Source organism: Paralichthys olivaceus, chromosome 15, assembly GCF_024713975.1.
Source record: "Paralichthys olivaceus isolate ysfri-2021 chromosome 15, ASM2471397v2, whole genome shotgun sequence".
NCBI classification, from domain to species: domain Eukaryota; kingdom Metazoa; phylum Chordata; class Actinopteri; order Pleuronectiformes; family Paralichthyidae; genus Paralichthys; species Paralichthys olivaceus.
The window spans coordinates 8,927,683-8,953,544 of record NC_091107.1 but is presented as its reverse complement, the minus strand read 5'-3'; the positions used below and the strand labels follow the sequence as shown (position 1 = coordinate 8,953,544).

The 25,862-nt window shown below is 41.9% G+C and overlaps 4 protein-coding genes and 1 non-coding gene across 14 annotated transcripts in view; 2 read left to right on the top strand and 3 right to left on the bottom strand.

Annotated features, from left to right (window-relative positions):
* snx12 (sorting nexin 12) overlaps positions 1-25,862 on the bottom strand; it is a 108,584-nt gene that overhangs the window by 14,254 nt on the left and 68,468 nt on the right. The window lies entirely within an intron of this gene.
* On the top strand, positions 717-11,166 carry dpp3 (dipeptidyl-peptidase 3). 4 transcript variants are annotated; one of them, XM_020097148.2, is made up of 19 exons: positions 717-986; positions 2,364-2,522; positions 2,643-2,787; positions 2,941-3,030; positions 3,224-3,361; positions 3,727-3,801; positions 4,033-4,123; positions 4,300-4,430; positions 4,619-4,749; positions 5,566-5,624; positions 6,070-6,264; positions 6,389-6,501; positions 6,598-6,690; positions 7,203-7,265; positions 7,383-7,507; positions 8,113-8,233; positions 9,235-9,414; positions 10,066-10,228; positions 10,359-11,166. In XM_020097148.2, the coding sequence occupies exons 1-19, from the start codon at positions 847-849 to the stop codon at positions 10,499-10,501; spliced, it is 2,355 nt and encodes a 784-aa protein (XP_019952707.2). In that variant the 5' UTR covers positions 717-846; the 3' UTR covers positions 10,502-11,166. The 4 variants fall into 4 exon arrangements, with proteins under 4 accessions (XP_019952707.2, XP_019952708.2, XP_019952709.2 ...); XM_020097149.2 differs by lacking the exon at positions 717-986 and adding an exon at positions 1,026-1,264; XM_020097150.2 differs by lacking the exon at positions 717-986 and adding an exon at positions 1,205-1,496.
* Positions 881-962, bottom strand: trnas-gcu (transfer RNA serine (anticodon GCU)). Its single transcript has one exon. It is a non-coding gene; the product is annotated as a tRNA-Ser (tRNA).
* Positions 10,411-17,828, bottom strand: LOC109635783 (ras and Rab interactor 3-like). Of its 3 annotated transcripts, none has more exons than XM_069539816.1 (7): positions 17,728-17,828; positions 16,055-16,339; positions 15,347-15,550; positions 14,782-14,896; positions 13,930-14,002; positions 13,683-13,774; positions 10,411-13,301 (listed from the first exon to the last, which is right to left on the bottom strand). In XM_069539816.1, exons 3-7 carry the CDS (start codon positions 15,548-15,550, stop codon positions 11,740-11,742), a joined length of 2,046 nt encoding a protein of 681 aa, XP_069395917.1. In that variant the 5' UTR covers positions 16,055-16,339; positions 17,728-17,828; the 3' UTR covers positions 10,411-11,739. The 3 variants fall into 3 exon arrangements, with proteins under 3 accessions (XP_069395917.1, XP_019952710.1, XP_069395918.1); XM_020097151.2 differs by lacking the exon at positions 17,728-17,828 and adding an exon at positions 17,068-17,172; XM_069539817.1 differs by lacking the exon at positions 17,728-17,828 and having other exon boundaries at positions 16,055-16,407.
* On the top strand, positions 17,090-24,685 carry rbm14a (RNA binding motif protein 14a). Of its 5 annotated transcripts, XR_002203160.2 has the most exons (10): positions 17,090-17,159; positions 17,769-17,945; positions 18,336-18,520; positions 18,754-18,936; positions 19,040-19,149; positions 20,057-20,338; positions 20,435-20,658; positions 20,871-21,233; positions 23,839-23,968; positions 24,176-24,685. XR_002203160.2 is itself a non-coding variant. In XM_020097155.2 (9 exons), the coding sequence occupies exons 2-9, from the start codon at positions 17,788-17,790 to the stop codon at positions 23,840-23,842; spliced, it is 1,509 nt and encodes a 502-aa protein (XP_019952714.1). In that variant the 5' UTR covers positions 17,090-17,159; positions 17,769-17,787; the 3' UTR covers positions 23,843-24,685. The 5 variants fall into 5 exon arrangements, 3 of the variants coding, with proteins under 3 accessions (XP_019952714.1, XP_019952711.1, XP_019952712.1); XR_002203159.2 differs by having other exon boundaries at positions 20,871-23,968; XM_020097155.2 differs by having other exon boundaries at positions 23,839-24,685.

Sequence of the window (25,862 nt, the reverse complement as noted above, 5' to 3'; positions counted from 1 at the left end):
TCGGTGTGGAGATAAAGAGAACTGACGTCTCGTCAGTTCTCTTTATCTCCACTTTTCTATAACTTCTACAGATTACTGTCGACGTAACGACGCCAAGAGAACATTCCGAACTTCTCCTTTCCTCTCGCTCCAATCACACACACCTCACCCCCAACACTTCCTCATTCACGCCCCAACCTGCTGACAACCGGCCAATGGGGAACCAGTCATGCCATCCCGTCCCCACCATTGGTCCAAACGGCCTAGTGCCCACTCGTGACACGTTCAATGATGTGAGAAAACACAGCGCTTCAGCAACAACGACACTAAACAGCTGAACACAACACAATCACAGATAACAGTGTCAACAGTGAACAACACGAAACTATCTGTCCAGTACATTTTGGCGCTATTTTGAGTGAGTGATTGTTTTTTTATGGGTTAAGTGCTCCTTGGTATAGAGGTAAGTAAATAAAGAGCGAAATTTCAGTTTTGGGTGAACTATCCCTTAAAGCCTCAACGAGGAAGAGGTGAGCGTTGACCCGCCCCTACCCTTTATCTGATTGGCTCACGTTGAGTTTCCGACACTCACGCTAACCAATCACAAGTCTTCAAGCAGAAACCAACCAACGGAGTAAGTGAGTACCAGCCAATGAGAAGCAAAAGAGGCGGGTCTTCACTCACCTCGGGTTGACAGAAAATACGGCTGTAAGAAGAAGGAGATCCAGCAGGTGGCGGTAATGCACCTTGATGTCGCTTGACACTCGACGATAATAAGAAGAAGAGGCTCCAGACCACAGGAAGATAAAGTGACCGCTGCCGGAGGGTCACGTGTCTGTTGTCAACGTGTCTCGCTAGAAGGAGAAAATGTTGAAGCTGCTCCGAAAATGGAAAAAGTGTTCGACGAGGATGGGATTCGAACCCACGCGTGCAGAGCACAATGGATTAGCAGTCCATCGCCTTAACCACTCGGCCACCTCGTCTCGTGTCCATACGTGCACCAAACGGTACTATTTATCTCTGCCAGAGGGAGTATTCCTATTTGTGGCTGTAATAGTATCATGGTGTGCCGACATTACACCTCGCGTGTTTGACGTTGACTGTCTATCGAGATATTTCGCTGCGATGCGATTCAAACAGTCCGGCGATGCTACTGGTTTAAATCTGCTGTCAATCACAAGTACCCGAGCTGCGATTGGTCGAGGGGCGGGGTTGGCATTGACTAGAGACAGGAAGTGTGCAGCGTGAGACTGCAATTTGACTTTAGCTCTTCGAGGAAAACACGGTAACAAGCTGTTGAGTTGATTTGCACGTTTCTTCCTGTTTGTACATCGAGTAGCAGCCGGTCGGGTACAGAAAGTGATTAGATTGTGTTTGCCGCCTGATGTTTCGATCACAGAAGTCGTGGTTGGTGCGTTTAAACGAACACTCAGCAGCCGGCTTAGCATGCAGGCTAGGAGCTAATGTTAACACTGAGCTGAGCAGGAGCCTGAAGTCCAAACGTCATTTATTTTAATGTGAGGTTTTATTCTTGTCCTGCTGTTTGTAGACTCTTGGCTGTAAACACGTTGCTTTCGGCCTGCGGCTCATTCTCTGCAACTTTGTTCTCATTTTTGGTTTGAATGAAAAGTGAAAGAGAAACCGGCTGCGGTGATTTGCTGTCGACCTGTCGGTGACTCTCATCAGAAACATTTATTTCTATTGGATACATGTGTGAGCGGGTGTCTGGCTTCTGTCTGGGTCCAGTTTCTGTGTTAACTTATCTCCTCATGCTGTAACTAGATCCTAACAGTGTCAACACTTCAGTTCATATTCTGTCTCTTCAGAGCTGTCAAGTACCATGAGAAAACCCCAAATATATATTTCTAAAACATCAGAATCCATGAATGAATCAGTATTAGTGATGAAATAGCGTTATTGTTGTTAGATTAGTCAGTGGAAAGTGACTTGTCATTGAACGATTGATTATGACTTGGTACTTGATCTTGTATCTATCCAGTTTTCAGTGTATATGTATCAGAATCAGCTCACTGTGTAATTCAGTAAAGTTCAACGGCATCTAAAACAAGTCAACACCTATTAAAAACACTACTACTACAATTTCCATGACTGTTGTATTAGACTGCATTAATACAACTATGTCACTTAATAAACTGGCAACTGCTGAGTACACTTATGAGATATTTCCACAATGCTAGATTAAGATATGTGTGTTTGTACAAGGGGCTGTTGAACCTTCTGCAGACAGGCAGAGCTCATGGTGTCAAAAAACAACAGCCAGTGTGGTTGGTTCTAACTTGAACTTGTTTTCCTTTTCTCATATTCTACTTATACATATACTTTCTTTCTTCTCTTTCTCCTTTTCTCCACTAATCCTAATTCAGTTCTTTATCATCATCGGTGAACCTCTGTCTGAAGATGGTGGACTCTCAGTACTACCTCCCGAATGACATTGGCATCTCGGCACTTGACTGCGGTGAGGCTTTCCGCTTGCTTTCACCCCAGGAGAAGATGTACGCCCACTACCTGTCACGTGCCGCCTGGTATGTTACTAATCTCTGGACATTGCAAGTTGAGGTCAATGTATTGAAATACAAAAAAATCAATAGGTTTTAATGGAAAAGCAATATCTCACCTGATCAGAAAAACGTTGTCTGTCTCAGGTATGGTGGTCTGGCAGTGTTGCTGCAGACGTCCCCTGAATCGGCAGACATCTTTGTCTTGCTGCAGAAAATCTTCAGGAAGCAGACACCTTCACAGCTGGCACAGGTCGCCACGGCAGCTGGACTCAGCTCTGAGGAGTACCAGGTACACAGTCTTGTAATCTGTGGCTGTTTCTCTTCCTGTCTTGGCTCACGCTTTAATCCACAATCAAATACAGACACATGGAAAGGTATTATTGGTGCCACATACTTAAAATACTTATTAGAATACTTATTTTTTCTTGTTTTTCACATGTAGGCCTTCTTGGTGTATGCAGCAGGTCTGTATGCCAACATGGGAAACTACAAGTCTTTTGGTGACACAAAGTTCATCCCAAATCTGCCTAAGGTAAGAGGGCCTGCATATTTCAGCACCAGTACAGTCTTCTGATACTACAAGAACTCTAAACACCTCAAACTTGTCAATATACGCTTCAGTGTATTACATTGGTGTATTATGAGGTGTTTATGATCTATAATGCTTCTTTACTGCTGCTGTAATATCATTTTAAGCCCCCTTCATCTGTGGTATGTCCACTTAGGACCAGCTGAAAGCTCTGGTGATGGCCAGCCAGGCATTTCAGGAGCAGCCCACTGAGATGGAGGCGTTGTGGAACAGCTGCTCGTGTCTTCTCTACTCTCTGGAAGACAGACAGAAACAGCTGGGGCTGGGCGACAAGGTGGGAGTTCAGTGCAGAGTTCAAGTCTGCTTGGACTGAAATCATGTTTGCCTATTTCTCTATCAAGTTTTCAAGACTTGCCATATTTGATTCATTAAATTCTGCACACTGCTTTAGGGCTGGCATTAGTGTTGTTTTGTCTCTGTAGCTGGTATTTCTTGTTCTAATTTATTAAGTGTTACTCATGTCAGACTTAGAACGTTTTCAAGTCACAGGTCCGACTGTTGATAGGCTGGTGTTTTTAGATTGGCTGCCAACCACACCATTGCCACACCTCAGATTTCCAGTGAGCAGCGCAGGTGACCTGCCTCTCTGATCCCAGAAGAAAACACATGGCTCATGAACATTTTTTTTCTTCTCTTCAGGGAATCACCACTTACTTCTCAGGGAACTGCTGCTTGGAGGATGCTGAGCTGGCTCAGAAGTTCCTAGACTCAAAGGTAAAGTGAATTCACCCCCACCCCCAATACTCCTACTGCCACCTTTCTTTTCCATTTCTCCTGTGACATGTAACATTGTCTCTCATGTTGTTGATCATGGCTGAAGCCTGCCTTGTTAAATTCCTTTACCTCTCTTGCATTTTGATGGCTCGTCCTCTGTCTTTGTGTTTTTTTCCCTGCTCTTTCGTGATTATTTCAGTCTAATTTGACATCGCCCTGTGTTGTCTCTAGAAACTGTCTGCATACAACACACGTCTGTTTAAGAGAGACAATGGAGGGAAAGCCTGCTATGAGGTGCGCTTGGCCTCAGCTGTGCAGAAAGGTAAAGTAAACTGAGTTTTACATGAGAATCACAATAATATTTATAAATCTCGACAACAACCACTCACCATGTTTATTTGTATATGTAAAGTTGTATCACATAATGAGTCCACAAGTGATCTTAAATACACAACTATTGACAATGCTTTACATTCTACATCTTCTCTGCTGCTTCAGATTGTGCAGTGGACGGGGAATGTGAGTCATGCTGCGGCAGCTTCAGCTTTGAAGACAAAGAGTTCACTGTGAAGAGAGGAGACTACGCTCCTCTCATGGAGAAAGTCAGCTTTAACCTCCAACAAGCACAGGTGAGAGATCAGGAAACAAATGGGGTGTGTAGTCCATGTTTAGTCTGTGCTCACAAAAATTATGTAGAGTACAGGAAGTTGAGTTATTAAAAGTTGATTTTGCAACAGAAATTTCTCCAAGTTTCCGAGAAATAGTTTTCTCTGCCACCTTTCCACTTTAAAATTATGTTTCTAAATATCCGACACAGGCCTACGCTGCCAATGAGAACCAGAAAAAGATGCTTGAAGAGTACGAACGCAGCTTCACCCTTGGCTCAGTTGAAGCCCACAAAGAAGGCTCACGCTATTGGATCAAAGACAAAGGACCAATTGTTGAGAGGTGAGTCCACTGAGCCATAGTAACATCTACTGAACACGTGAAGTGAAGGTGGCTCCATTATTTAGTAAATGCTTAATTCCAAACATATCATGAAAATTAAAACACAGAACTGATGATGTATTTACATGTGATGAAAAAGCATGAAAACATTGTGTTTTATTATATTTATGAAAGACGGAGTTAATGCAGAAAACAAACCTGTTTTTATGTATAACTGAAACCAAAGTGTGCAGCTGGAAATTCTGAGGACTTTTCTATTTAATTATATGTTGCAAGATGACTCTTTATTTAAACCAGTAGTGCATTGCGTGTTTCTAAGCTTGACTGTTTGGACCGGGCTGTGTGCCTTGCCTGTGGTAATCATGGTTGCAGCTTTCTTTCTGAAACTATAAAGGGGCTGATGACCGGCTGCATGGCTCAGTCCTTAATTCCCTGAATTCACCGCTGCTGCACAAAGAGCTGTTTGCCTGTTTATTCAAAGTTTAAAGACACTCGACTCAGTGCACAGATATGTTACTCAGTGTCCAAATATATTAAACAAATCACCAGGTGCATGTGAAAGCAGTGACATAACAAACCACTCGACTAGAAAATAGCCAAATATAGACATTCAAATATATGAACGTAAAAGGCAAGGAATCAAGGTCTTAGTTTACAACAATGTTTCACTTCCTTGTAGACCAAACCTAAATTCTGGATATGTCTTGGTTGTTGACCTTTGCATCCACCGTTATATAAAACACTTGTTTAAATCGCCAGATCCTTTCTCCCTCTGCCCTTTATTCCTCATTACACCTCCTTCTCTTCTTCTCTCAGTTATATAGGTTTCATAGAGAGCTACAGAGACCCATTTGGCTCCAGAGGAGAGTTTGAAGGTAACTCTACACTGACAGATGATAGTTAGACTCTGGACCTCCCAAAGTTTTATTGCTGTGCTACAGAGTTGAAAACTATTGGGGGAATATTAACCTTGTCACTTAGCAACTAAAACAATTACATAACCACATATACAAAAATGGCACCTAATTAAAATGAAATCTTCATCAGAAAAAGGAAAGGGAATGCTACTAGACAACCATTATGGAATGTGTAATTGTCTATAATATAAAATGTAGTTTTACTTCCTTTCAAAGAGAGTGGCTCATGTGTGAATGTATGAAAGCTGGTGTACAGTATACATAGTTTATAATGCAGGAGGGTTCATATGTCATAGTTTTCATTGCTTCTTTTTCTTTCGTTTTGCGATTTAGTTCTTGATTAGTCGTTGGGTTAGTGGGATTTTTATTCTTCTTAATTCCAGTCTTGTGATATCACCTCCAGGTTTTGTTGCTGTGGTGAACAAGGCGATGAGCGAGCGTTTTGCGAAGCTGGTGAGCTCAGCAGAGGTCTTGCTTCCTGAGCTGCCTTGGCCCAGGGAGTTTGAGAAGGACACTTTCCTTAAACCTGACTTCACCTCGCTGGATGTTCTCACCTTCGCTGGCAGTGGAATACCAGCTGGCATCAACATCCCCAACTGTACGTGCACTGAGATGTCAGACGCTGTTGAAAAGCTTCAAGTTTACACATTTCACTTGGTTTTAAGTTGTGAAATTAAGCAGTATTACACTTGAAAAAAGTGTTTGTGTGTGTTTTTGTTTAGACGACGACATCAGACAGTCAGAGGGCTTTAAAAACGTGTCACTGGGCAACGTGCTGGCTGTGGCCTATGCTACAAAGAAAGAAAAACTCACCTTCCTGGAAGAGGAAGACAAGGTAACACACTAACATGTTTCTTACACATCAGCTCTTATCTTTCATACACTCCAATCATTATACATCCTCCTTTGTGTTTGTGTGTTGTTGCTCTAGGATCTGTTTATCAAGTGGAAGGGCCCGTCGTTCGAGGTGCAGGTTGGACTTCATGAGCTGTTGGGCCACGGAAGTGGCAAACTGTTTGTCAAGGTTAGTCAAACATATTGTAATACATCCTGTGATACATTAAATGAGAATATTATGATTCTAATTTATTGTGTATGTTTTGTCTGTGGCTATATGTTGTGTAGTTGACACTGTCTACTGATAGAAAGCAGTTCACTGACTGTGGTCGCATGTCCATTAAAGCAAAGTGATGTCAGCACCACAGAATTAGCCTGCACCCTTTGTGGTCACATGAATGTTAAATACCACATACACAAGCAATTAGCTGTGAGCAACAACCACAACGTTGAGTTTGAAAATGTCGGTTCCTCTTAACTTTCCAAGTTACGTTAAGGAAAGAATTTAAACAGTATATAGAAGTGCTGTATGAATAAGTGAATGTGACTTGTAGTGGGAAGCGCTCTGAGTGTCTTTGAGACTAGAAATGCAATATTTAAATGCTGTCCATTTACCACTTACTGGATTGAAGAGTTATAAAATCTGATTCAGTTTGGTGTGTTTTTAATTTACACTCTGTCTTTTGTCTTTTTCTGAAGGACGATGAAGGCAAGTTCAACTTCGACCAAAACAAGGTGATCAACCCAGAAACTGGAGAACCGGTGAGTTTTGTGTGTGTACATTTACCTGCTCACTGCACAGTCTAGATGTTATTCCAGTGTTTCACTTTGCATCCAGCTGGTGAACAAGTGACTGAAAAGTGTGAGTTTATCTTTCAGGTGTCCAGTTGGTATCGGGGCAGCGAGACGTGGGACAGTAAATTCTCCACGATCGCCTCCTCTTATGAAGAATGCAGAGCCGAGTGTGTCGGACTCTACCTGTGTCTCAACAAGAATGTACTCAGGTATATGTTGAATAGTTTATAAACCCTCCACACACCTCCTCCATCTCTCAGGAACAGAATGAGGACAAAGAGGAGTTTTTTTTCCCCCAGGCGTCGTCAACCCGTTTATGTTTGAGCTTCTGCCAGCAGACAGAGTTGTTGATACTTAATCTGTTTTTCTCAGTTACATTCAGTCAATCATGTCTGGGATGTTAATGCTGCATTAAATATGTGGCTTTTTAGATGTGTTATTTATGATGTGAGACTTTGGCTGCATTACCTCAAAATGAATGAAGTGTGTGGGCATGATTTGCTATTGGATGTGATTGATGTTGCAAGACGAGCCAATAGAAAAATAAAAATATAGAGAAAAAAAAAATGTTTTTTGCATATTAAAGACATAAAAAACATCTTCATAAATCTTAATCCAAAAATGTTGCTGTTGGTTTTAAAATCATCCGCATCAATTATTGACAAAACAAGTTATGGATCTCATTGTGTAATTTAAACCCAATCCAATAATCTGAATGGAGAGGTTGTTATTACTGATAAATCCAGGTGACTTGCTCTTGATGGTTTTGAAGGTGGCCAACCCCTTTACTGTCATGTCTGTCTGTGTGTTCCAGTATCTTTGGCAACGAAGGCGAGGACGCTGAGGATGTGGTGTATGTCAACTGGCTCAGTATGGTCAGGGCTGGACTGTTGGGCCTGGAGTTCTACACACCTGAGAGCAAGAGCTGGAGACAGGTAATCTCACTATCCATCTCTCTTTTCTTGGAATTGACCTGTATTACACTCATAGGCCCACTCCAGACTCCTGTGGGTTATTACACCCCCTAAAACTATTTGTTCCTCAAAATTACATACTCATATGGTTTGTCTATTAAAAAAAATTCCTCTTAAAACAGCTTAGATTTACTTCTTCATTCTCCATTTTGTGACTGGGATCTATGAATAAGTGCTCACCTGCACTTGAGGAACCTTTTACAGCTACTGGGCTCCACCCACAAGTTGACAGGATTGGTTTCTTAGGTTTGTGACATCACAAAGCCTGGTTGTCAGACTCCACCTTTTAGACTGGCATTTGTTTACTCAGTCATGGTGCTGACTGCTTATTTTGCTCATATGTCTTTTATCATATAAAAACCAAAAATCAGTAAAAACGTTAATTAGTATTAAGTATTAATTTGAGAGTAAAAGGTTTTTGGATGGAGGTGAGAGATAAGAGACATTTATCAAGTGACTTTCTGACAGTAAATATACTATATAATTTACTAAGAAAACTCATGCGATCACATGAGTGATGCAGAATAGTTTGGTTGTTTGACTCAACATCTGCTATGTATGTACACAAAAAGTAATTTGTTCATTCAGTGGTGGTTTGGAAAGTTTTTGTGTGAAATTGTTAAATCTCATGGGAAAGGAACAATAACATATTTAAAACGTTGTATCAGTCAAATAGTTTTCTACTTTGGTTAACACAGGTCTCGGCTCTCAACCTGTAAAATGACTCATAATGTTCAGTTATGTAGAACATCAGACGCATAGTGTCGGGCGATCAGTGTTTACAAGGGACGTCAATGTACAGACCATTAAGCGTCTGTTTCTCACAGCCCGACTGGCTCAGTCTCATGTGTCTGTGTTGTTTTATAATTCAGCTTACAGTATGTCTGCCTCAGTGTAAACATGAGTGTCGGATTGTGTACACACTGCATGTCACACGTGTGCGTTTTGTGTTCCTGTCTCAGGCTCACATGCAGGCTCGCTTCGTGATCCTGTGTGTTCTGCTGGAGGCCGGGGAGGGCCTGGTGGGCCTGGAGGAAGTGACGGGGGTGGACGGCAAGCCTGACGCTCGAATCACACTGGACCGAAGCAAGATCCACACTGTGGGCAAGAACGCCATCCACAGGTTCCTCTGTAAACTGCAGGTATATCTGAACTTATTCAGTTGTTTGGACAGAAGAAAGACAAATGTGTTGGCTCTTTTTAAAGAAATAAAGCAGTGTTGTGGAAATAAACAGTAACTTATTTTACTAATACACCACTGGGAATTTCCTTTTATCAAAGTTAGAGTAGAAACTATAAGTTCATTAGGTAACAGTCAAAGAACTGGTTTGTTTTTGATATTTGACTGATCATATAAGTGATTAAAACGGGTTTTCTTTGTCTTTAATAATAATAGACTGAATATATTAGACCTCTTAGCATTGGCTTTTGGAAACTGATGGATATTTCTTTATTTTCTGAGGTTTTTATAAACCTACCTTAATTGTGGTTTAATCAAGACAATCAGCAAATTGATCAATAAATCAGTCAACAAATAGAAACAAAATATAAACTTTACAGGCTGTTGTACACTTACATTGATTTGGGTGATTTCTTTATTAGTTGCTTCTTTTTATTTTTTTATTTATTAGCATAATCTTGTCTGTTCTGTGGCAATGCAGCACATTAATGCTAAGCCTCCTCCGACTGACATAATGAAGTGATGTGAATGTTATGGTTAATTATCTCTCGATTCTATCATACTGTTGTTTTTGATCAACCTCTTTTATTAACCTGATTCCACCTGTTTGCAGATCTTAAAGTCGACAGCGGATGTGGAAGGAGGCAGGGCTCTCTATGATTTCTACTCCACTGTCAGTGACACCGGCGCCCACAACTTCTTGCGTCTTCGGGAGACGGTGCTGCTGAGGAAGGAAGATCGAAAGATGTTTGTCCAGGCCAACACCAAAGTCAATGGTGTGTACCTTTTCACCTGTTGTTATGGGGATTATCTCACATTCAATAATAGATGGATAGTACATATGTAGAAGCAGCTGTAGCCTCTTGGGTAGATAATTCAGTTTGTGTCTGACTGTGTGGTTTACAGGGGACAGTGTTGAGCTGGTGGAGTATGAAGGCAGTGCAGCAGGATTGATCTGCTCCTTCACCCAGCGCTTCCAGGATGACGCAGAGAAGCTGGAGGCCGACCTTCTGGAGATGAGCAAAAGAGACGCCCCCTGCTGGTGTTGATGGATGTCCAATCTATAGGCTTCTAAAATTCCAGCTAAAATCAACATGTTTTTTTTTTTTAGCCAAATGTGATAAGAGAGGTGATGATGAATGTTGAAAAACTGCAGCTTCTTTCAAATCCTTTAAAATGACATTTCTATAGGGAGACTACATTACCACAAAGCCAGAACACATTTGCCAAAAGACACCAGCCAGTTTTTCCATCCACAGCTCATATATACTGTTTAGTACAACATCATTCTTTTTGATGCACTTATTTTTCTGAGGAGAAGTATTGCTGACTAACCATTAAACCAGTGCTGCCTGACCGTTTAAATCCTGGGTTTAATGTCTATGTAAGTAACGGTTGGTCACAAATTGGTTTCACAAATCACAAAATGATTAGGAAATATTTTGTCTCTACTCAGAACTTGACAGTTGACTTTTGGCTAAAAATGATCGTTACAACTGGTCCTCTAAGTGAAATGTTTGTCCAGCATCTGCAATCATAATTATCTGAAAGCTTAAGATGATTCTATGGTAACACAAAAACACTGTATACCAAGTTTGGTATTAAAATGAATCTACTAATTGACAGTTCAAAAATATTGTTGTTTGGAAGGCCTAAAAGAGTGTACTGAAGAAATGTAGTGTTGATCTTCACAATAAAAGTTGTTTGATAAGAACTTTGTGGATTTTTTTTCTACCAGAGCCACAGGCTTTAATTTATTTATGTTATAATTAGATTACAAATATCCCTCGAGATTAAGGAATGACATATATAAAAATGACACTTGACTGAAGGATGAGTTATGTGTCAGAAACAAACCATTCACGTTGCAGCAAGAAACTAATTTTAAGTCTTTCTGATATTTAACTGCAGTGATTTCACTGGAGGGTCAGTGACAACATCCTGTGTCCTGTTTCTGTTCTACAGTTGTGGAGATAGAGTTTTTAAAGAATGTTTCTTGTTTGCAGTTGAATTCTCAGGAGATATGGAAACCCTGTCAAATATTTTATTGTATGCTTGGGAGACAGAGGGTGACAGTAACTGTACAAAATTTCTATTAACATGACTTTTTAAATGCAAAACATCAGGTATGTGCGTGGGAATTTTTGGTTTTGTGCTCAAAGTTGTCTTCTAAAAAAATATGTTTCTAAGCTCCTTGAATGCTGGCAACTTATCTGTGCTAATTTTACACAATTTGTTTTTCTTATATCACTTCACATAATAATTAAAAGTCTTGCATTTTTGATTGCTAGAGGTTCACACTGTTCTGATCATGCAGTGAGTGAGTTGGAGTCTCTGCTGCCCCCTCGAGACTGCTGAAGGAACTGCAGCTGTCCGTGTCGTTAAGAGAAGCAGCATTCATCTGTAAAACCAAACCCTCCTCTTCCTCCTTTTCATGCAATTCCTCATTTGTTTCATCTTTGTCCTCCTTATTTCCATCGGTGGCTGAACCTTCCTCCTCAGTGTCTGGCTCTGATCTTTGTTGACTGGGTCTTAAAGCGGTGGCAGTGGGTGTGTGATACACCTCCTCTGTCCTCTGAGACAAGGGTGAGGAAGTGAAGGGAGACAGGGGGAAGGCGACCTTAGGAGAAAGTGAAGGCGACTGATAAGGCGAAAGGGAGGGTGAGGCACAGGGGGAGTCGCATGGAGAGAGAGAAAAGGGGGCCTTGGGAGAAATGGTTGGGGATTGATATGGGGAGAGAGAGGGAGACATACCGGGAGAGCTGTGAGGAGAGAGGGACTGTGACAGTTTCAGGAAAAGAGGAGGTGCCATGGAAGCGGAAAGGTAAGGAGAGAGTGAAGGAGGATGGGAGAAGTTGATCATTGGAGAGGGCTGCATGTAGTCTGATTCCTCTTCGAGATGCTCCATCACTGTTGGGAGCTGGGCAGCCTCTGAAGTCTCAAATTGAGCTTTAGTTTCACCCTGCTCCTGCTCCTCCAGCTGGCTGTGAGGAGAGAGGGACTGTGACAGTTTCAGGAAAAGAGGAGGTGCCATGGAAGCAGAAAGGTAATGAGAGAGTGAAAGAGGATGGGAGACGTTGATCATTGGAGAGGGCTGCATGTAGTCTGATTCCTCTTCGAGATGCTCCATCACTGTTGGGAGCTGGGCAGCCTCTGCAGTCTCAAATCGAGCTTTAGTTTCACCCTGCTCCTGCTCCTCCTGCTGGCTGTGAGGAGCTGCAGACGGAGGCTGTGTTTGGGCTTCAGAGGGACCCTCCTGTGTTTGTGTCAGAGGCTGGGTGACCTGAGCTGTGGGATCTCTCTGGGTGATGGCTTGACTTGGGTTCCCACCCTGAGAAAGACTTTTACTGAGCTGGTGGCCTCCGACACCCTGTTTCTTTTTCTGTGCTTTACACCTCCCCTTACTTTTGGGCATTAGAGGCGGTGGAGGTGGCGACACGAGAGGCGGGGACAGCAGAGTGGATGTCTCCATGGAAATTCGAACTTTGAGGCTGCGTTTCAACATTCGCCGTCGAGACAAAGCGCTCTGAGACTGCAGGAAAAGTGGATTGATGAAGCAGAGAGCACCCAAGCCGTATCCACAGTCCAATTCTCTGGGGCTGCGCGTCATGATTGGACAAAACTCATGGAACAGAGTGGGGTTGGGAGCTGATTTATTGGTGGCTGCGCCTGGTTCTGGTACTGTGTTGGTCTGGTGGTCTGAGTCTGGCTGGGGAGTTGATTTAGAGCCGGTCTGCGGAGGAGCAGCAGGTGGCGCTGGGGTTGCAGGGTCTGGCTTCTGCTTCTTGTCCTTCTGCTCCTTGGGAGCCTCCCGCGGCCCGCGGACGTTCAGATGTGAACTCCAAAACTCTAGCAAACAATACAGATGTTTTTTTCATAAATACCAACAATCTGTATTCCATGGACACAATAGAAAACTGAATTACAGGGACCTATAGTTTTTTTTGCATTTTTGTGCTTATATTGTATCTGTATCTTTTCATTGTACATACTATTCGTATGTTATTAATGTTGGATTCTGTTTCTATGCTAACTGTATTCTCATCATATTTCCCCTTGTGCTGCTGGTTATCTTATCTTAAGCTTAATTTAAACAAGTTTCTGGATGATTGGCTAAAAAATTCATGAATGGAAGGATTAATGTTTGTTTCCCAGCAGCTGGAAGTTTGTTACCTTATGTTTAATATGTGAGCGCCTTGTGTAAGGAAATGAGGAGTTGTGTTCACCAACCTATTCCCATATGCGAGATGGACTCCAGCTCTTTGTGTGATGTTGCCTTTGCGATGGCTTCAGGAAGCTCCAGAGGGAAAGGTAATACATCTCTGAAACACACACACAATATTGTTTCCTGTTGATCAATAGATATGGTCAAGCGATCAATGTGGAAATTATGAAAAATTGATGGTGACTCAATAGAAGTGTGGGTGGGGGTGGGTGGGGGGTGTTATGAAGGAGGATAAGGAAGATAATGTTCTACCTGCTGACACAGTAGAAAGAAATCAGTCTCGGCAGATCTGGAAAACTGATGGCCGAAGTCTCTAGAGACAGAGCTGTGGTGAGAGAGATGGGTAGTTAGTAAGATTGATGTGGTTAAACTGCCTCTATGGTTATTTGACTATTTACTGTGATAATGTGGTTATTTGTATTCCATTGTATTTGGATGCCATTCACTTCTGATCATTTATTGACAATATGAAATTTCCGCCACTTTTTATTATATATAAGCTGAAATCTAACCGGTCAATCTTCCAGTGACAGCTGGTCAAAATTTTAGACTTGAGGCAGACTTGCGATATAATGTTTAAAAGGCCGAAAACATGTTTTGTCAGGTGGTCTTGACCTTTGACCTCCCAAATCGAATCAATTAATCCTTTAGTCAAACTGAACATTTGTACCAGATTTGAAGACATTCCCTCAAGGCGTTCTTGACATATCATGTTCACAAGAATCAGACAGATGGATGGACGACCCACAAACCTAATGCCTCGGGCTACTTGCTTTTCTCTTTGCAGAGATACAAAAACAAGTTTTCCATATTTTCAGCTTTGTGTCTGTTGAAATCTGTTGAAATTAACCAAATCACAGTAATCTATACAATAGCATATACAGTATTTGAAAACTAAAACAATGTAATCACACAAGCCTGATGGGATGTACCTGTTCATCCAAATGGCCTCACCAGTGCACATCGGTCTTTAAGTGTAAATATGTAATAAAAGTGTAATGAAACTGCTGTGATTATTGTTTCTGATCCAGAGATTTCATCTTCTGGGTTTGGCATAAGACACATGTTTAAGCTCATTAGGGTTTAGGAGTGTTGGGCTCTTACTGCTCTGTTCCTCCCTGATGCCAAACTGCCGAACGAAGGACGGCACACTGTCATCCACCAACCGCATGCACAGCACGTTTCTCTGAGATGTGCGAGACCTCCGCACCAGGAATGTCTGCAGGACAACACAATTGAGTAACTGGTAAGAGAGAGAAACACATTGTCTGTATACACCTGGCATTAAAATGTGTCCTGAATGTGTCTCCTGTGACCATTTGTGATGGGATCTCACTTCCTCACTCCATATGCAAATAATCACATCTGTCATTTGTTTTTGTGAAGACCAAATGATGCTGTTTTTACACAGTCTGAGTTTAGATGCTTGAGTGTATGTGTATGGGCACTGAGAAGCATAAAAATTAATTTAATTCACAAAGAAGCTGTAGCAGCTCAGAGTTCGTCAGCTGTACAGTTTTTGCGTCCCCAGACTGCCTCCGAACATGATCTGAGTGATCAGATCACAGGACGGATGTTAATACAAGGTCTAACCAAGCTCACTGAATGTGTGTGTGTGCTTGCTTTCTTGTGATTTTCTCCTTTTAAGTACTAAATGTGTGTATCTGACCCCAGGAGGCTCTCTCTGCAGTATGTGCAGTGCGTTAGCAGGGTTGATTGACAGCTGGAGCCAGACAGGGACTGTGAGCAGGAGGCGGTCCAGTACGCTGACGCTTCTCAAGGAGCCTTGTCCCCTTTGATGCCCCGAGAACTTCCGCTCTGCCGATTGGGTGGGCTCTGGGAAATCATACAGGGGTTCGTCTTGCTGTGCCATCTACACATAAACACACACGCACAACCAAAACACACACATTGTTATGGATAGTCCTGCATCTGATAATGCACCCCTGAACATGCTGCATGTCTTTCTAACAAGGAGATGGGTGGGCCGGCTGCAGACACACACACAGACACACACCTGCGCTGTAAATCTGCCTGGATTGGGACAGCAAGTCCAGACTTGGTAAAGTGCAGCAGCTCAGGCACAGACAGAGCTTCAATGCTAAGAGGAAGCATGCAGCACACAACAAACACCACATAAAGTGCTATCACTATTATTATTGATATAATAATAACATATGAACATATCTAATGTCTTCCATTCTGTCAAAGCTGCAGTCTACAGGCCAACGTCTGCCTGGATCTGCAGCGTGCATTCCTGTGAAACTACATTTCCTCTTCTAATTATTCACACACTTCTGTTCCTGACCACCACAAAACTGTTTAACATCAGCTACAGCGTGATTCTCACTGTTACACAGCCCAGATTGTTGTTTACCTCTTCGGCCTGATCCTTCTCTTAATCCCCTTTATGATGTCATACTCCTTTTTTTTCTTCTAGCAGCCAAGTTTACTAGATGGAAAGTCAACTTCTCCTCTAACTCCGGTGAGTCCAAAGATCTGGAGACGTCTTCCTTCCTACTTCTAGCTCCTCCTCCTCCTCCTGCTCCTCCTCCTCCTCCCACCTGACCTCACCTGTTGAAAACGCGTCTGCACCACAGGACTGGACTGACTGTGAGTCATGAGTCCGACTGCAGCTTGACCAGCAGCACATTCAGCTGAACTGTTGATGTAAAGAGTTGTTAGTGTGATAATAAAACAGCAATGTACAATGTTTGATACAGGACAGAAACATGGTACAACCCCCTAACATCTCACTTTATATAATAACTCTGTGTGTGTTTATCCATAGAAACAGCCTCCTCCAGAGGTTAAACTTTAGTACTGCAGTATTTGCACAGGCCTTGGAGTGGTTTGACTTTTCAGTGAGATAAAAGGTTTTTTAAGTAAAGTGTTATGACAATGTGACGGTTGAGAAACAATCCAAATGATGAAAAACGTGTATTATTTGAATGAATAATTCACACTGGATAACTCTTTAACTTCCCAGTCTCTTGTGTTTACTTACATATTGCAAAATCCCTCCCCTGGTGCTTATAGCATTTCTAATATTACATTTTTGTTTCCTGCTTTTATTTTTGTATATATCTATACTTGCACAAATACACCACAGCAGATTCCTTGTATGTGTAAACCTGCTTGGCAATAAAACCCCATTGTGATGCTCTGAGTGTGCAAACATCGATCGAAAGGCTGCAGCACTTCTTCTAATGTTGACAACTGACTCACACAGTTTGTGATTTTACTTGTAAACATCCATCATGACACACACACTAACAGAAAAACGCAGAATAATCCCTTTATGTTTATTTGGCTGATGAAAAACGAAAGCTATTCTGAAGTATGATGAATTTGTAGTTGTTCACGTTGTATATTAAATTATAACTTAACCTGCGGGAGTCTGACAATGATGCGTCGCCGCTTCTCCTCTAGAAACCGGAACCGGAAGTGAGGTTTGAAATACAGCTACGGGACCGCGTTGGGTAAGAAGTCTGCACCGTGCTGCCGCTTTTAACGTCTTTCTCTGCTTTTTTTACACAAAACCTGGAAGCAACAGAATAAGTTTGTATTCTTTATGGCAGTGGGTACCATTCATATACATCTAGCTGTAACAATTACTCCAATATACAATGATAAAACCCACTACGTTAGCATTAGCTACCTAGCTTAGCTAGCGCTAGCTGCGTCGCCGATGCTGCCGTTCAACAAGATGGCCAGTAGTTGTTATCTGCTGGTAGTGTGACTGACCTTACATCGTCTCATTCAAACTGTTTTGTGTTGGTTTTTGTTTGACGATAAATAACCAGCAAGCTCTCAAACTGTTTTTAACTTCATGCGATCAGCCTCTCTCCCGCGAAAGTTAATTTCATTAGCTTAGCTAACACTCGACTAGCTAACGTCGGTGCACTTCTTAGAACAGGGGACTGTAAACACTCCATCAATGAATAACCACCTCAGTTCAATAATACCGATCAGGTTATAATCCTGATTTGGCTTTACTCTTAATCGTAAACTAATCGTAGATTATCGAATTCATTAGCATTAACCTACGTATCAAACGTAACCGATGCGTCCTGTTTTCTCTCTTGCAGATGTCTGGTTGATTCAGAGATGAGCGACAACGTGAAGTTGTTTGTGGGGAATCTTCCTTTAGATGCAACTCACGACGAGCTGAACAAGCTCTTCGCTCCGTATGGAGAGATCAACACCTGCTCCCTGCTCAGACAGTACGCCTTTGTGACTCTGAAGGGAGAAGGGGCAGCAGACAGGTATTCAACGGTGCTTTACCACTGTTTGATGCGATGAAGGAACCGCTGCTCTTGTGGGTCTTTGAGCAAACTTAAATGGGCACATGAAATGATATATTCTTTCATGGGTTTTGACCCAGTTTATAAAATTGTTGCCAGGTTTTCCAGTCTGACCTGTCACAGCTTATGTTGACTTAAGACGACTTTAACTTAACATTGCCAATTAGTCACTGTGGGACTAATAAAGGATTCTTTTATTTTAAGATTAGACACGTTTATTCATTCTAAAGATGAGCAGCAAGATACTGTCAATCAAGTTTGTTATGCATATAAAATAAATGCAGGTTGCATGTTTCTCTGTGCCTTGTGCTGTTCACTTGGTAATGATAAAGGTAATTCTCATATCTACAGGGCCATACGGCATCTCGATGGCAAAGAGTACAGAGGCAGACCCCTGGTGGTAGAGGAATCCCGTGCTCGTCCACCCAACTCCACAAAAGTGTTTGTAGGAAACCTCAGCGCAACATGTTCCGCAGACGACTTGCATGGGCTGTTCTCAACATTTGGAAGAGTTTTAGACTGTGATAAAGTCAAAGGTGCGTAGTTAATCAAATCTTAAATAAATTGAAATGAGACATTTATTTGAATATTTTGTAAATGAATGGACATAATGTCTAATTACAGCATTATTGTTTAGAAGTTTTCAGTGAGTTTATCTAGACAGTTGGGTTTCAAAGTTTGAAGAGTTAAATCCATCAAGTTAATAATGTTGAACAGTATAAGATGGACATCAGTTCACTGATCTCACTGCTCCCTCTCTACTCTACAGCAAGATTATGCTCAAATGTCGGCTATGCCTTTGTGCATATGGAGAGGAAGGAGGAGGCCCTTGTAGCTATCGAGGCACTTAACGGGACCATGTTCAAGGGCCGTCAGTTGGCCGTAGAGCTTTCCAAAGCCCAACCTTTGATCAACCAGCTCGCCTCAGGGGGAAATGGAGCCAATTCTGCTGGTACTGTATCAGCAGCTGGAGATGAAGGATACACTAAACAAGTGTTATGTATTTAATTGAATAATGTAAGGAGCTCATGTGTCATGTCTTTTTCTTCTCCCAGGCGGCAGAGAAGGTCTTCTCCCCCGACCTCCTCCATCACTAGAACATCACCAGAGTCAAGCAGCTGTGCTAGCAGCAGCTGCTGCAGCTGCTGCAGGACTACCCATACAAGTAAGTTAATGCTACATCCACACAACTCTACCTTTTTGGTTTGAAGTGCTTCAAGTTTGCTATATTTATGCCTGCTGTCCACACGAGACCACGTGATTTAAGATTTCCACATTTTGTTCTGTTTGAGACTCATCTTAAGATGTATTCAATTCATTTTTTCTCACAAATCTACACACAGTAATCCTCCACAATGAAAAAGAAAAATTTGGTTTTTGGAATGTTTTGTGAATTTATCAAAAAATACAAGAGTGAAATATCCTATTTACATAAGTAATGACACTTGCAACTGAGCTGGTGCATCCTTCTTCTATCAATGGTCCTTGAGATGCTTTGGACATTGGACATGAATAGGATTGGCAAACACCTGTTTTTATAAAGTCTCACAGTTGATGGTATATGTCAGAGTGAAAGTTAGGCCATGTGGTCAAGAAAATTGTCTGTGGACCTGCGAGACAGGATTGTGTCAAGAAACAGATCTGGTGAAGAATACAAGAACATTTCTACAGCATTAAAAGTGCCCAAGAGCACAGCACGCCCAGTAATCAAGGACGAAGGTGTTTGCTTTGTTTTTATGGAGTATTGTGTGTAGATTGATTTGTGAGAAAAATGAATTGAAGGATCTGAAAAGTCCATAGATGGGTTTTCAGTTGTGTTACTATAGATGGTGATTACTTGGCTGGAAATCATTGTTGTTTTTAAAAGTGTTATAAACAAAAACGCATTAGTCTAGATGTATCCCAATTGTCTAACGGTGACCACTATCATTTGAAGACCTCACTAATGATTTCAGTCAGATCCACCATAAAACCTTGTAACACTTTGCAGTCGATCTAACCTTGTGTCTAACCCTGTTGTGATGTCTTGTTGCTAAATTTTATATGCTGGTGTCTTTCATGTGTCTTTGCAGGTTCAACAAAGTGTCCATAACTCATTCTACAACACCACATCCTTCGACCCCACTTATGCAGCTCTGAAGGGCATTACTAGTGCTAAAGGTGCAGATGGGGTGATTTACGGTGCTCTTGCCAGCCAGGTGTATGGTGCTGTTGCTGACCAGGTGTACACTGATATGGCCAATCACAATACCGTAGCCAGCGCTGCCGTTGAAGAAGTGGAGCCACAGACTGGACCAGATCCAACAACGCTTTTTGAGGCAGCAAGAGCCAAGTTCTTTCAGGAAGGACAGAAGGTCTTTAATCTTTTATTTGTGTAAAATAATAGTTTTCATGTTTATTTTTTGGCATTGATTACAAATTTCTACATGTAATGTGTATTTACTGACAAGGTTCTGGCAGAGCAGCAGGCGGGGAGAAAGGCAGCGTCTTCGGAAAATGAGCGGGATCGCAGCCCAATTAGAGGAAATCGAGCCCCCCTCCTCCCTGACCCCGTTCCGGGTTCCTTCGCTCAGATACGACCCAAACGACGTGCCCTGCTGCCGACACCACCTGGCGTACCAGAGGACACCGCATCTGCCACCACAACTCCCGAAGGGTCAGATCCTGTTGCTAGGTACATTTTTAAGAAAACATAATCTGTATTATAATAATAATGTTAAACCTGTTTCGACTTGTACACATGACAGAAATAATAGTTTTTGTACAGCACTTAAAAAAAACTACACAAATGTGTTTGAAAACATTAAACTAAAATCATCTACTTGCTCTCTAACCTTTCTCTTTTTTACTTCCCTCTTACCATTTCAATGGTAACCTGCACTCCAGGTCTTACACAGAGTACTATCAGCAAATGCATCAATACCAACAGTACCAGCAACAATACCAGCAACAGTACCAGTACCTCCAGTATGCCTACACCAATCCTCCTCCTCCCCCACCTCCTCCGCCTCCAGCCAGCACACAGGCCACTTCTGCAAATCCTGCACCCCCAGGGACGTACACGGCACCCCCAACATATGCCGCACCGGGAGCCTACGCGCCGCCCGGTACATATGGCGCTTCGGGGAACTACGATGCCTCGTCAGGGAGCTACGACGCCTCGGCAGGCTATGACGCATCTGGAGGCTACGGAGCATATGATTCATCAGGAGCTTACACAGCAGCGGGAAGCTACTCCGCATCCACACCGTATGAGCAGACACCCGCACACGGGCAACCCATGCCCCAGCGCCATGATTACCCTTACCACACGCCAGAACCCCCTTATCGATAGTTCCATCCCCAGCACACTCCTACCACACTGCAGATGTGTGTGCGTGTGTTTGTGTGTGCTCGCGTGTGTGCATGTGTATTTACATGAGGGACAGTTTAAAGAGGAAAATCCGAGAGGGAGTAAGGTTGTAATTCGAATGTGCTTTAAATATGAAGCGCACCACCCTTTTGTACATTTTACCCAAGTCTGTAACTCGCCAGCCGGCTGTGATCGTTGTTAATAGGGTGAATATATGCGTTAACAAGTGGACAAAGGTGGAGATGAGTGGGACAGTTAATATTGGAATATTTTCGAACATTAGTTTTTGTTTGATATTACAGAGGCACAGCTGAAAGTTTCTTCGGTTAAGTTACAGAAAGGTTGGGTTCCATTGAAGCTTTTTCTTTGGTGCTGGTTTAAGGCCTCTTACATACTCTACTTAAACATTTGCACAAATATTGATGTTGAATAGTAAAATGTGCTAAATTAAAATTGTAACGGCGTCATCTTAAAAGAGTTTAGATGCTCAGTCTTTTTCAACAGATGAGTAGAGCCATGTCAAAATGAGGAACTTATCCATCTTGCACTTTTTGTTAACAGGATAAAAAAAGATTTTCTTCTACATGTTACAACTTTTCTTGCAGTAACAGAGATTCAGGTTTGTACAAGCTTGTACACCTTTATGATGACCAATTTCAAATCTATATTTGAGCCCACACGCTCACCGCCCTGTGTAGAGAATGTAACAGGCCTTGGTTTGAATTCTGTCACATTGACCTGTTTGTAAAAAGTGGACTGTTTGTCCAGACATTAAACAGGAGACATCTCATCATTTGTTGCCTTCTTAGTAAATAATCTTCACCTGGGTAACATTGAGAATGTGTGTAAATTGGCAGCATTGTGGTCAGAGTATGTTTTAGGCTGGTTTCACTGAGCTGACTGGTTTTTCAAGCTACTGCAGCTGTTCAAACTCACACTGTCTCAGTCGCAGGTTGATCAGTTTACTTTGCAGCGAACTTCACTGCAACAGAAAGTGATATTGTGGTTACCTGCTCTGACTTAGGTTTTTTGTTTTGAGCCAACCTTTCATGAAGTGAAAAATCCCCCCTCTATGGTTATCCCGTTTAAGTGGGAGAGTTAGTTTAACTTCAGACAGATATCACCAGTCTGTGACTGTGCATGTTCAAGAATTCATAGTTCAGTTCAGTAGCCTCTTTTAACTTTTGAGAACAGGGTAAAAATACTGAGTGGATGTTTTTAGACTTGGATGTCCTCCGAGTTGTTTGTCATAATTTACGTCACTTGTTTTATTTCTCGCTCAGCCGAGGCTCTCCATGCATCTCAAACACAAAATACAGTATATCATGTCAGAGTCTTAGGTCAAAGATTAGTCAGAAGAAGATCTGATTTTAGTTTTGTCTTGAATAGCTGTCGTAAGATCCTGTGTGAGAAGCAAGTTCTACATGATAGATACAAAATTTCTCCCTTTTTTTGACATTTTCTACCATTGGTTTTGTTCGGGTCTCATCAGCTGTCGTCACATTACAGCTCACATTAGTAAACCACTAGTGATTTAGAGGGAAAGTGGAGCTAGTTTTCATACCAGAAAATTTACAATTTGCTACTTGTGTAAATATTTTAAGCTGCAAAAGTAATTTCAACCAACATTTGGTAAGAATATTGACTGTTCTTTTGAAGATGATGTGATTGTGTTTCCTCTTAAACAGTTGAAGACAGCGAGTAGACAAGATAATGTAGGACTACTGATTTGTTGTGTAAATAAAAGGCAGCCCTTTTATTGGCTGAGAAGGAAAACTGTCATACTTGTAGCATGTGGTGAGTGGGGTTGAGCCTCTGGCATATGAACGAAACACGCTGTAAAATCAGACATTGCTAACGAGTTTAAATGCAGGTTACATAAATTGTAGAAAAATGTGAGAAATCATTTCAGTGGCTATGAGTGTGTCTCTTCTAAGTGCAGTGCGGTGGCGTGTTGCTGATGTGCACAACGTAGGGTACTTCACTGAGTGGATATGAGGTGACGGCCTTGGTGCCGTAGGTGAACGCAGGGGTTGTTTTTGATTTTGTGAAGGCCGCAGAGTTTCCCGAGCAGTAGCGAGAAGGGTCATGATTTCCTTTTCCCTCTTGTGGTCTCACCAGAAACACATGGCTAAGTTCACTGGCTGTCTCTGCATCCATATCACACCTCAAGAGTTGTTTGACGCCACATGTATATCTAGATGCATTGTATTTGGGTTCATTGTTTCATGTCAACCAGATTACACGGGCAAAGGATCATAATCTACACCTGATCTCGCCTGAATTTAGTTTTTATGACTGACAATAGTCCTGTTCATAATTGTACCACACACTAGCTACTTCTGTTTTGCCACCTGAACTGGTAGTGCTACGTTAGGTTTAAGTGACAGATAGCCTCTCCACATTTCCACATTATTCCACCTTCTCCATGTGAACTGTTAGTTGCATGCCTTGTTGTTGCTGCTGCTCCAGCCACCTTCTTCCTCTTGCTGATTATTGCAGCTAGAGTGGGAGGGAGCCAAACTGAGCCCTTGCCCTGGACGTACGCCACACGCAGCTGTAGCGTGGGATGGGGAAAACAGCAGCGTTAGGCCTGAAACTGCTGTGGACGATGGGGTGTCCCCCCACTAAGGTAAACACGCAGATCACACACTCCTGCCCCTCCCTGTAACACACGTATACACTCACACACACAAACAGACACACCTTTGGTCATACTTTCTATTCTTCATCCGACGTTTGGAATTTCATAAAGTTGGAAATGGGATCACCCATCTTTTTTTTAAATGGGTGATTACTCTTTTTCTTTTCTTTTTTTTTCCTGCTTTTGATTTTCCAGATCACATCCCAACATTTTCCCCCCCAAGCATTCTCTGCTCATACATTCCAGCTCCCAACATACCGACTGCTCGAACACCAACTTTTGAGGAGATGCACGCCATCGTTTAGTCTAAATCTGAAGCAGGCACATTGTTGTTAGTACGTCCTGTATCTGACAGCCTGTCTTTCAAGAGTACCAGGCAATCACATCCAAAGCTGAACGTGGGACATGTAGGTAGGATGCATTGTTCTAGTTTTTGTAAACGTGTACCCCTGGGGCCACTTTGGGGTTAAGTGCCTTGCTTAAGAGCACGTCTGTAGGCCCTCACTTTCAGTGTTGAATAACCTGGCTCAGGATCGGTTGCTGGTTCAACGACACCCCCTCTCCCCCTCCAAAACAACGATTTTTGATGCCACATTCAACTTGTATGAATAACAATGAACACAAATATTATCATTTTGTTTTAAATTACATTTTGTTCCATGTTCTTTGAAATGCTTAATTATCAATAAATACATTTCATCTGAATTTCTCTGTGTGAACATTAATATAAGTTGCCAGTGTTGCAGAACTGAATCAATCATGAATCAGTGTGTTGCTCGATACTGTTTTCACTTGTCTAATGCATTTGTGGAGGAGGCATCAAATAACTATTTGAGCTCAGCTTGAGATGACGTTTTATTCCATTTTCTTCCAAAAACATCAACCTATGCTTTTTAAATAAAAACAAATAATTTGATAACAATCAAAACCTATTGATAGTTCAATCACTTTGATTCACAAAAAAATAAAGAAAATGTGAAGAAATAGAAGGTATGGAACCTCACTCCCTGCTAGAAAGATTTTAAATGGTCTCAACAATGACAGTTTACAGATGGATGCTATGCTATTAAATGTGTGGTGAAAACAGTATACACAATACTGAGAGTATTCTGAGGTAATACAATGAGTAGGTTTCTGCTTCTGAATGGACAAACAATGGATTATGAGACTGAATAGACATCAGCATTTTCTGCATTGGAAACATCTGGTTTCCAGCTGCCGGATTTGTTGATTTAAGTAGTTTCAGTGACCAACACTGGTTTGGTTTGTATGAGTCTCTGCTGAGAATCTACAGCCACTTAAATCATTGGATGATCATCTCGGGAGTCCTCCATTACGAAGGACACGACACTACAAGCAACCCATTGTTGTAAGTACTCCTTGAGTTAAATTAATCTCCAGTGTTGTTTTTGTAAAGTCAGAGAGCATGTAGTAGTATTGTGTGTGCTGACTCCTATAAAATAAACTGGAGCTGAAATATTTTAGAAATCCTCCTTTCGTTTTAGTTCATCCATTGAAACAGGTTTTGTCAAACTGCTAATGCTAAATCCAACCTCATTAAATACTGCGGAGGTTAGTTAGCCTCAGAGTGATCATGCTGTGTCTTACATTGATTTAGCAGAGTAGAGGAAAACAAAAAGGAACGGTCATATAGGTAAATTATTCTTGCTAAATTAGCCATGGCTACAAAAATATAGTGTACAGAGACATAACTGATGTAACGACAGATGGAAACTTTACCCATCTGAAAACCCCTCGTCCACTTCTGTACACATTCTGCCCTGGGTTGCTGGAATTGTCTCAAAATAAAGTTGGAGCTTCTGGGGAATCCAAGCCTGATTTCAAGTAAAGCAGTCGACTGGGAATTATTAAGTCCAGTTGA

What these genes read in the sequence shown, in the direction of transcription:
- rbm14a (XM_020097152.2), top strand. Translation starts at nt 17,788, where the DNA reads ATGAGCGACAACGTGAAGTTGTTTGTGGGGAATCTTCCTTTAGATGCA. An exon ending in AAATGGAGCCAATTCTGCTG is followed by an intron (nt 18,937 to 19,039) that starts GTACTGTATCAG and finishes TTCTTCTCCCAG; the next exon opens with GCGGCAGAGAAGGTCTTCTC. An exon ending in GGGTCAGATCCTGTTGCTAG is followed by an intron (nt 20,659 to 20,870) that starts GTACATTTTTAA and finishes CCTGCACTCCAG; the next exon opens with GTCTTACACAGAGTACTATC.
- LOC109635783 (XM_069539816.1), bottom strand. Translation starts at nt 15,550, where the DNA reads ATGGCACAGCAAGACGAACCCCTGTATGATTTCCCAGAGCCCACCCAA. An exon ending in TCTTTCTACTGTGTCAGCAG is followed by an intron (nt 13,775 to 13,929) that starts GTAGAACATTAT and finishes TGTGTGTTTCAG; the next exon opens with AGATGTATTACCTTTCCCTC. An exon ending in CATCTCGCATATGGGAATAG is followed by an intron (nt 13,302 to 13,682) that starts GTTGGTGAACAC and finishes ATTGTTTGCTAG; the next exon opens with AGTTTTGGAGTTCACATCTG.
- dpp3 (XM_020097148.2), top strand. Translation starts at nt 847, where the DNA reads ATGTTGAAGCTGCTCCGAAAATGGAAAAAGTGTTCGACGAGGATGGGA. An exon ending in TACCTGTCACGTGCCGCCTG is followed by an intron (nt 2,523 to 2,642) that starts GTATGTTACTAA and finishes TGTCTGTCTCAG; the next exon opens with GTATGGTGGTCTGGCAGTGT. An exon ending in TCAGCTCTGAGGAGTACCAG is followed by an intron (nt 2,788 to 2,940) that starts GTACACAGTCTT and finishes TTTCACATGTAG; the next exon opens with GCCTTCTTGGTGTATGCAGC.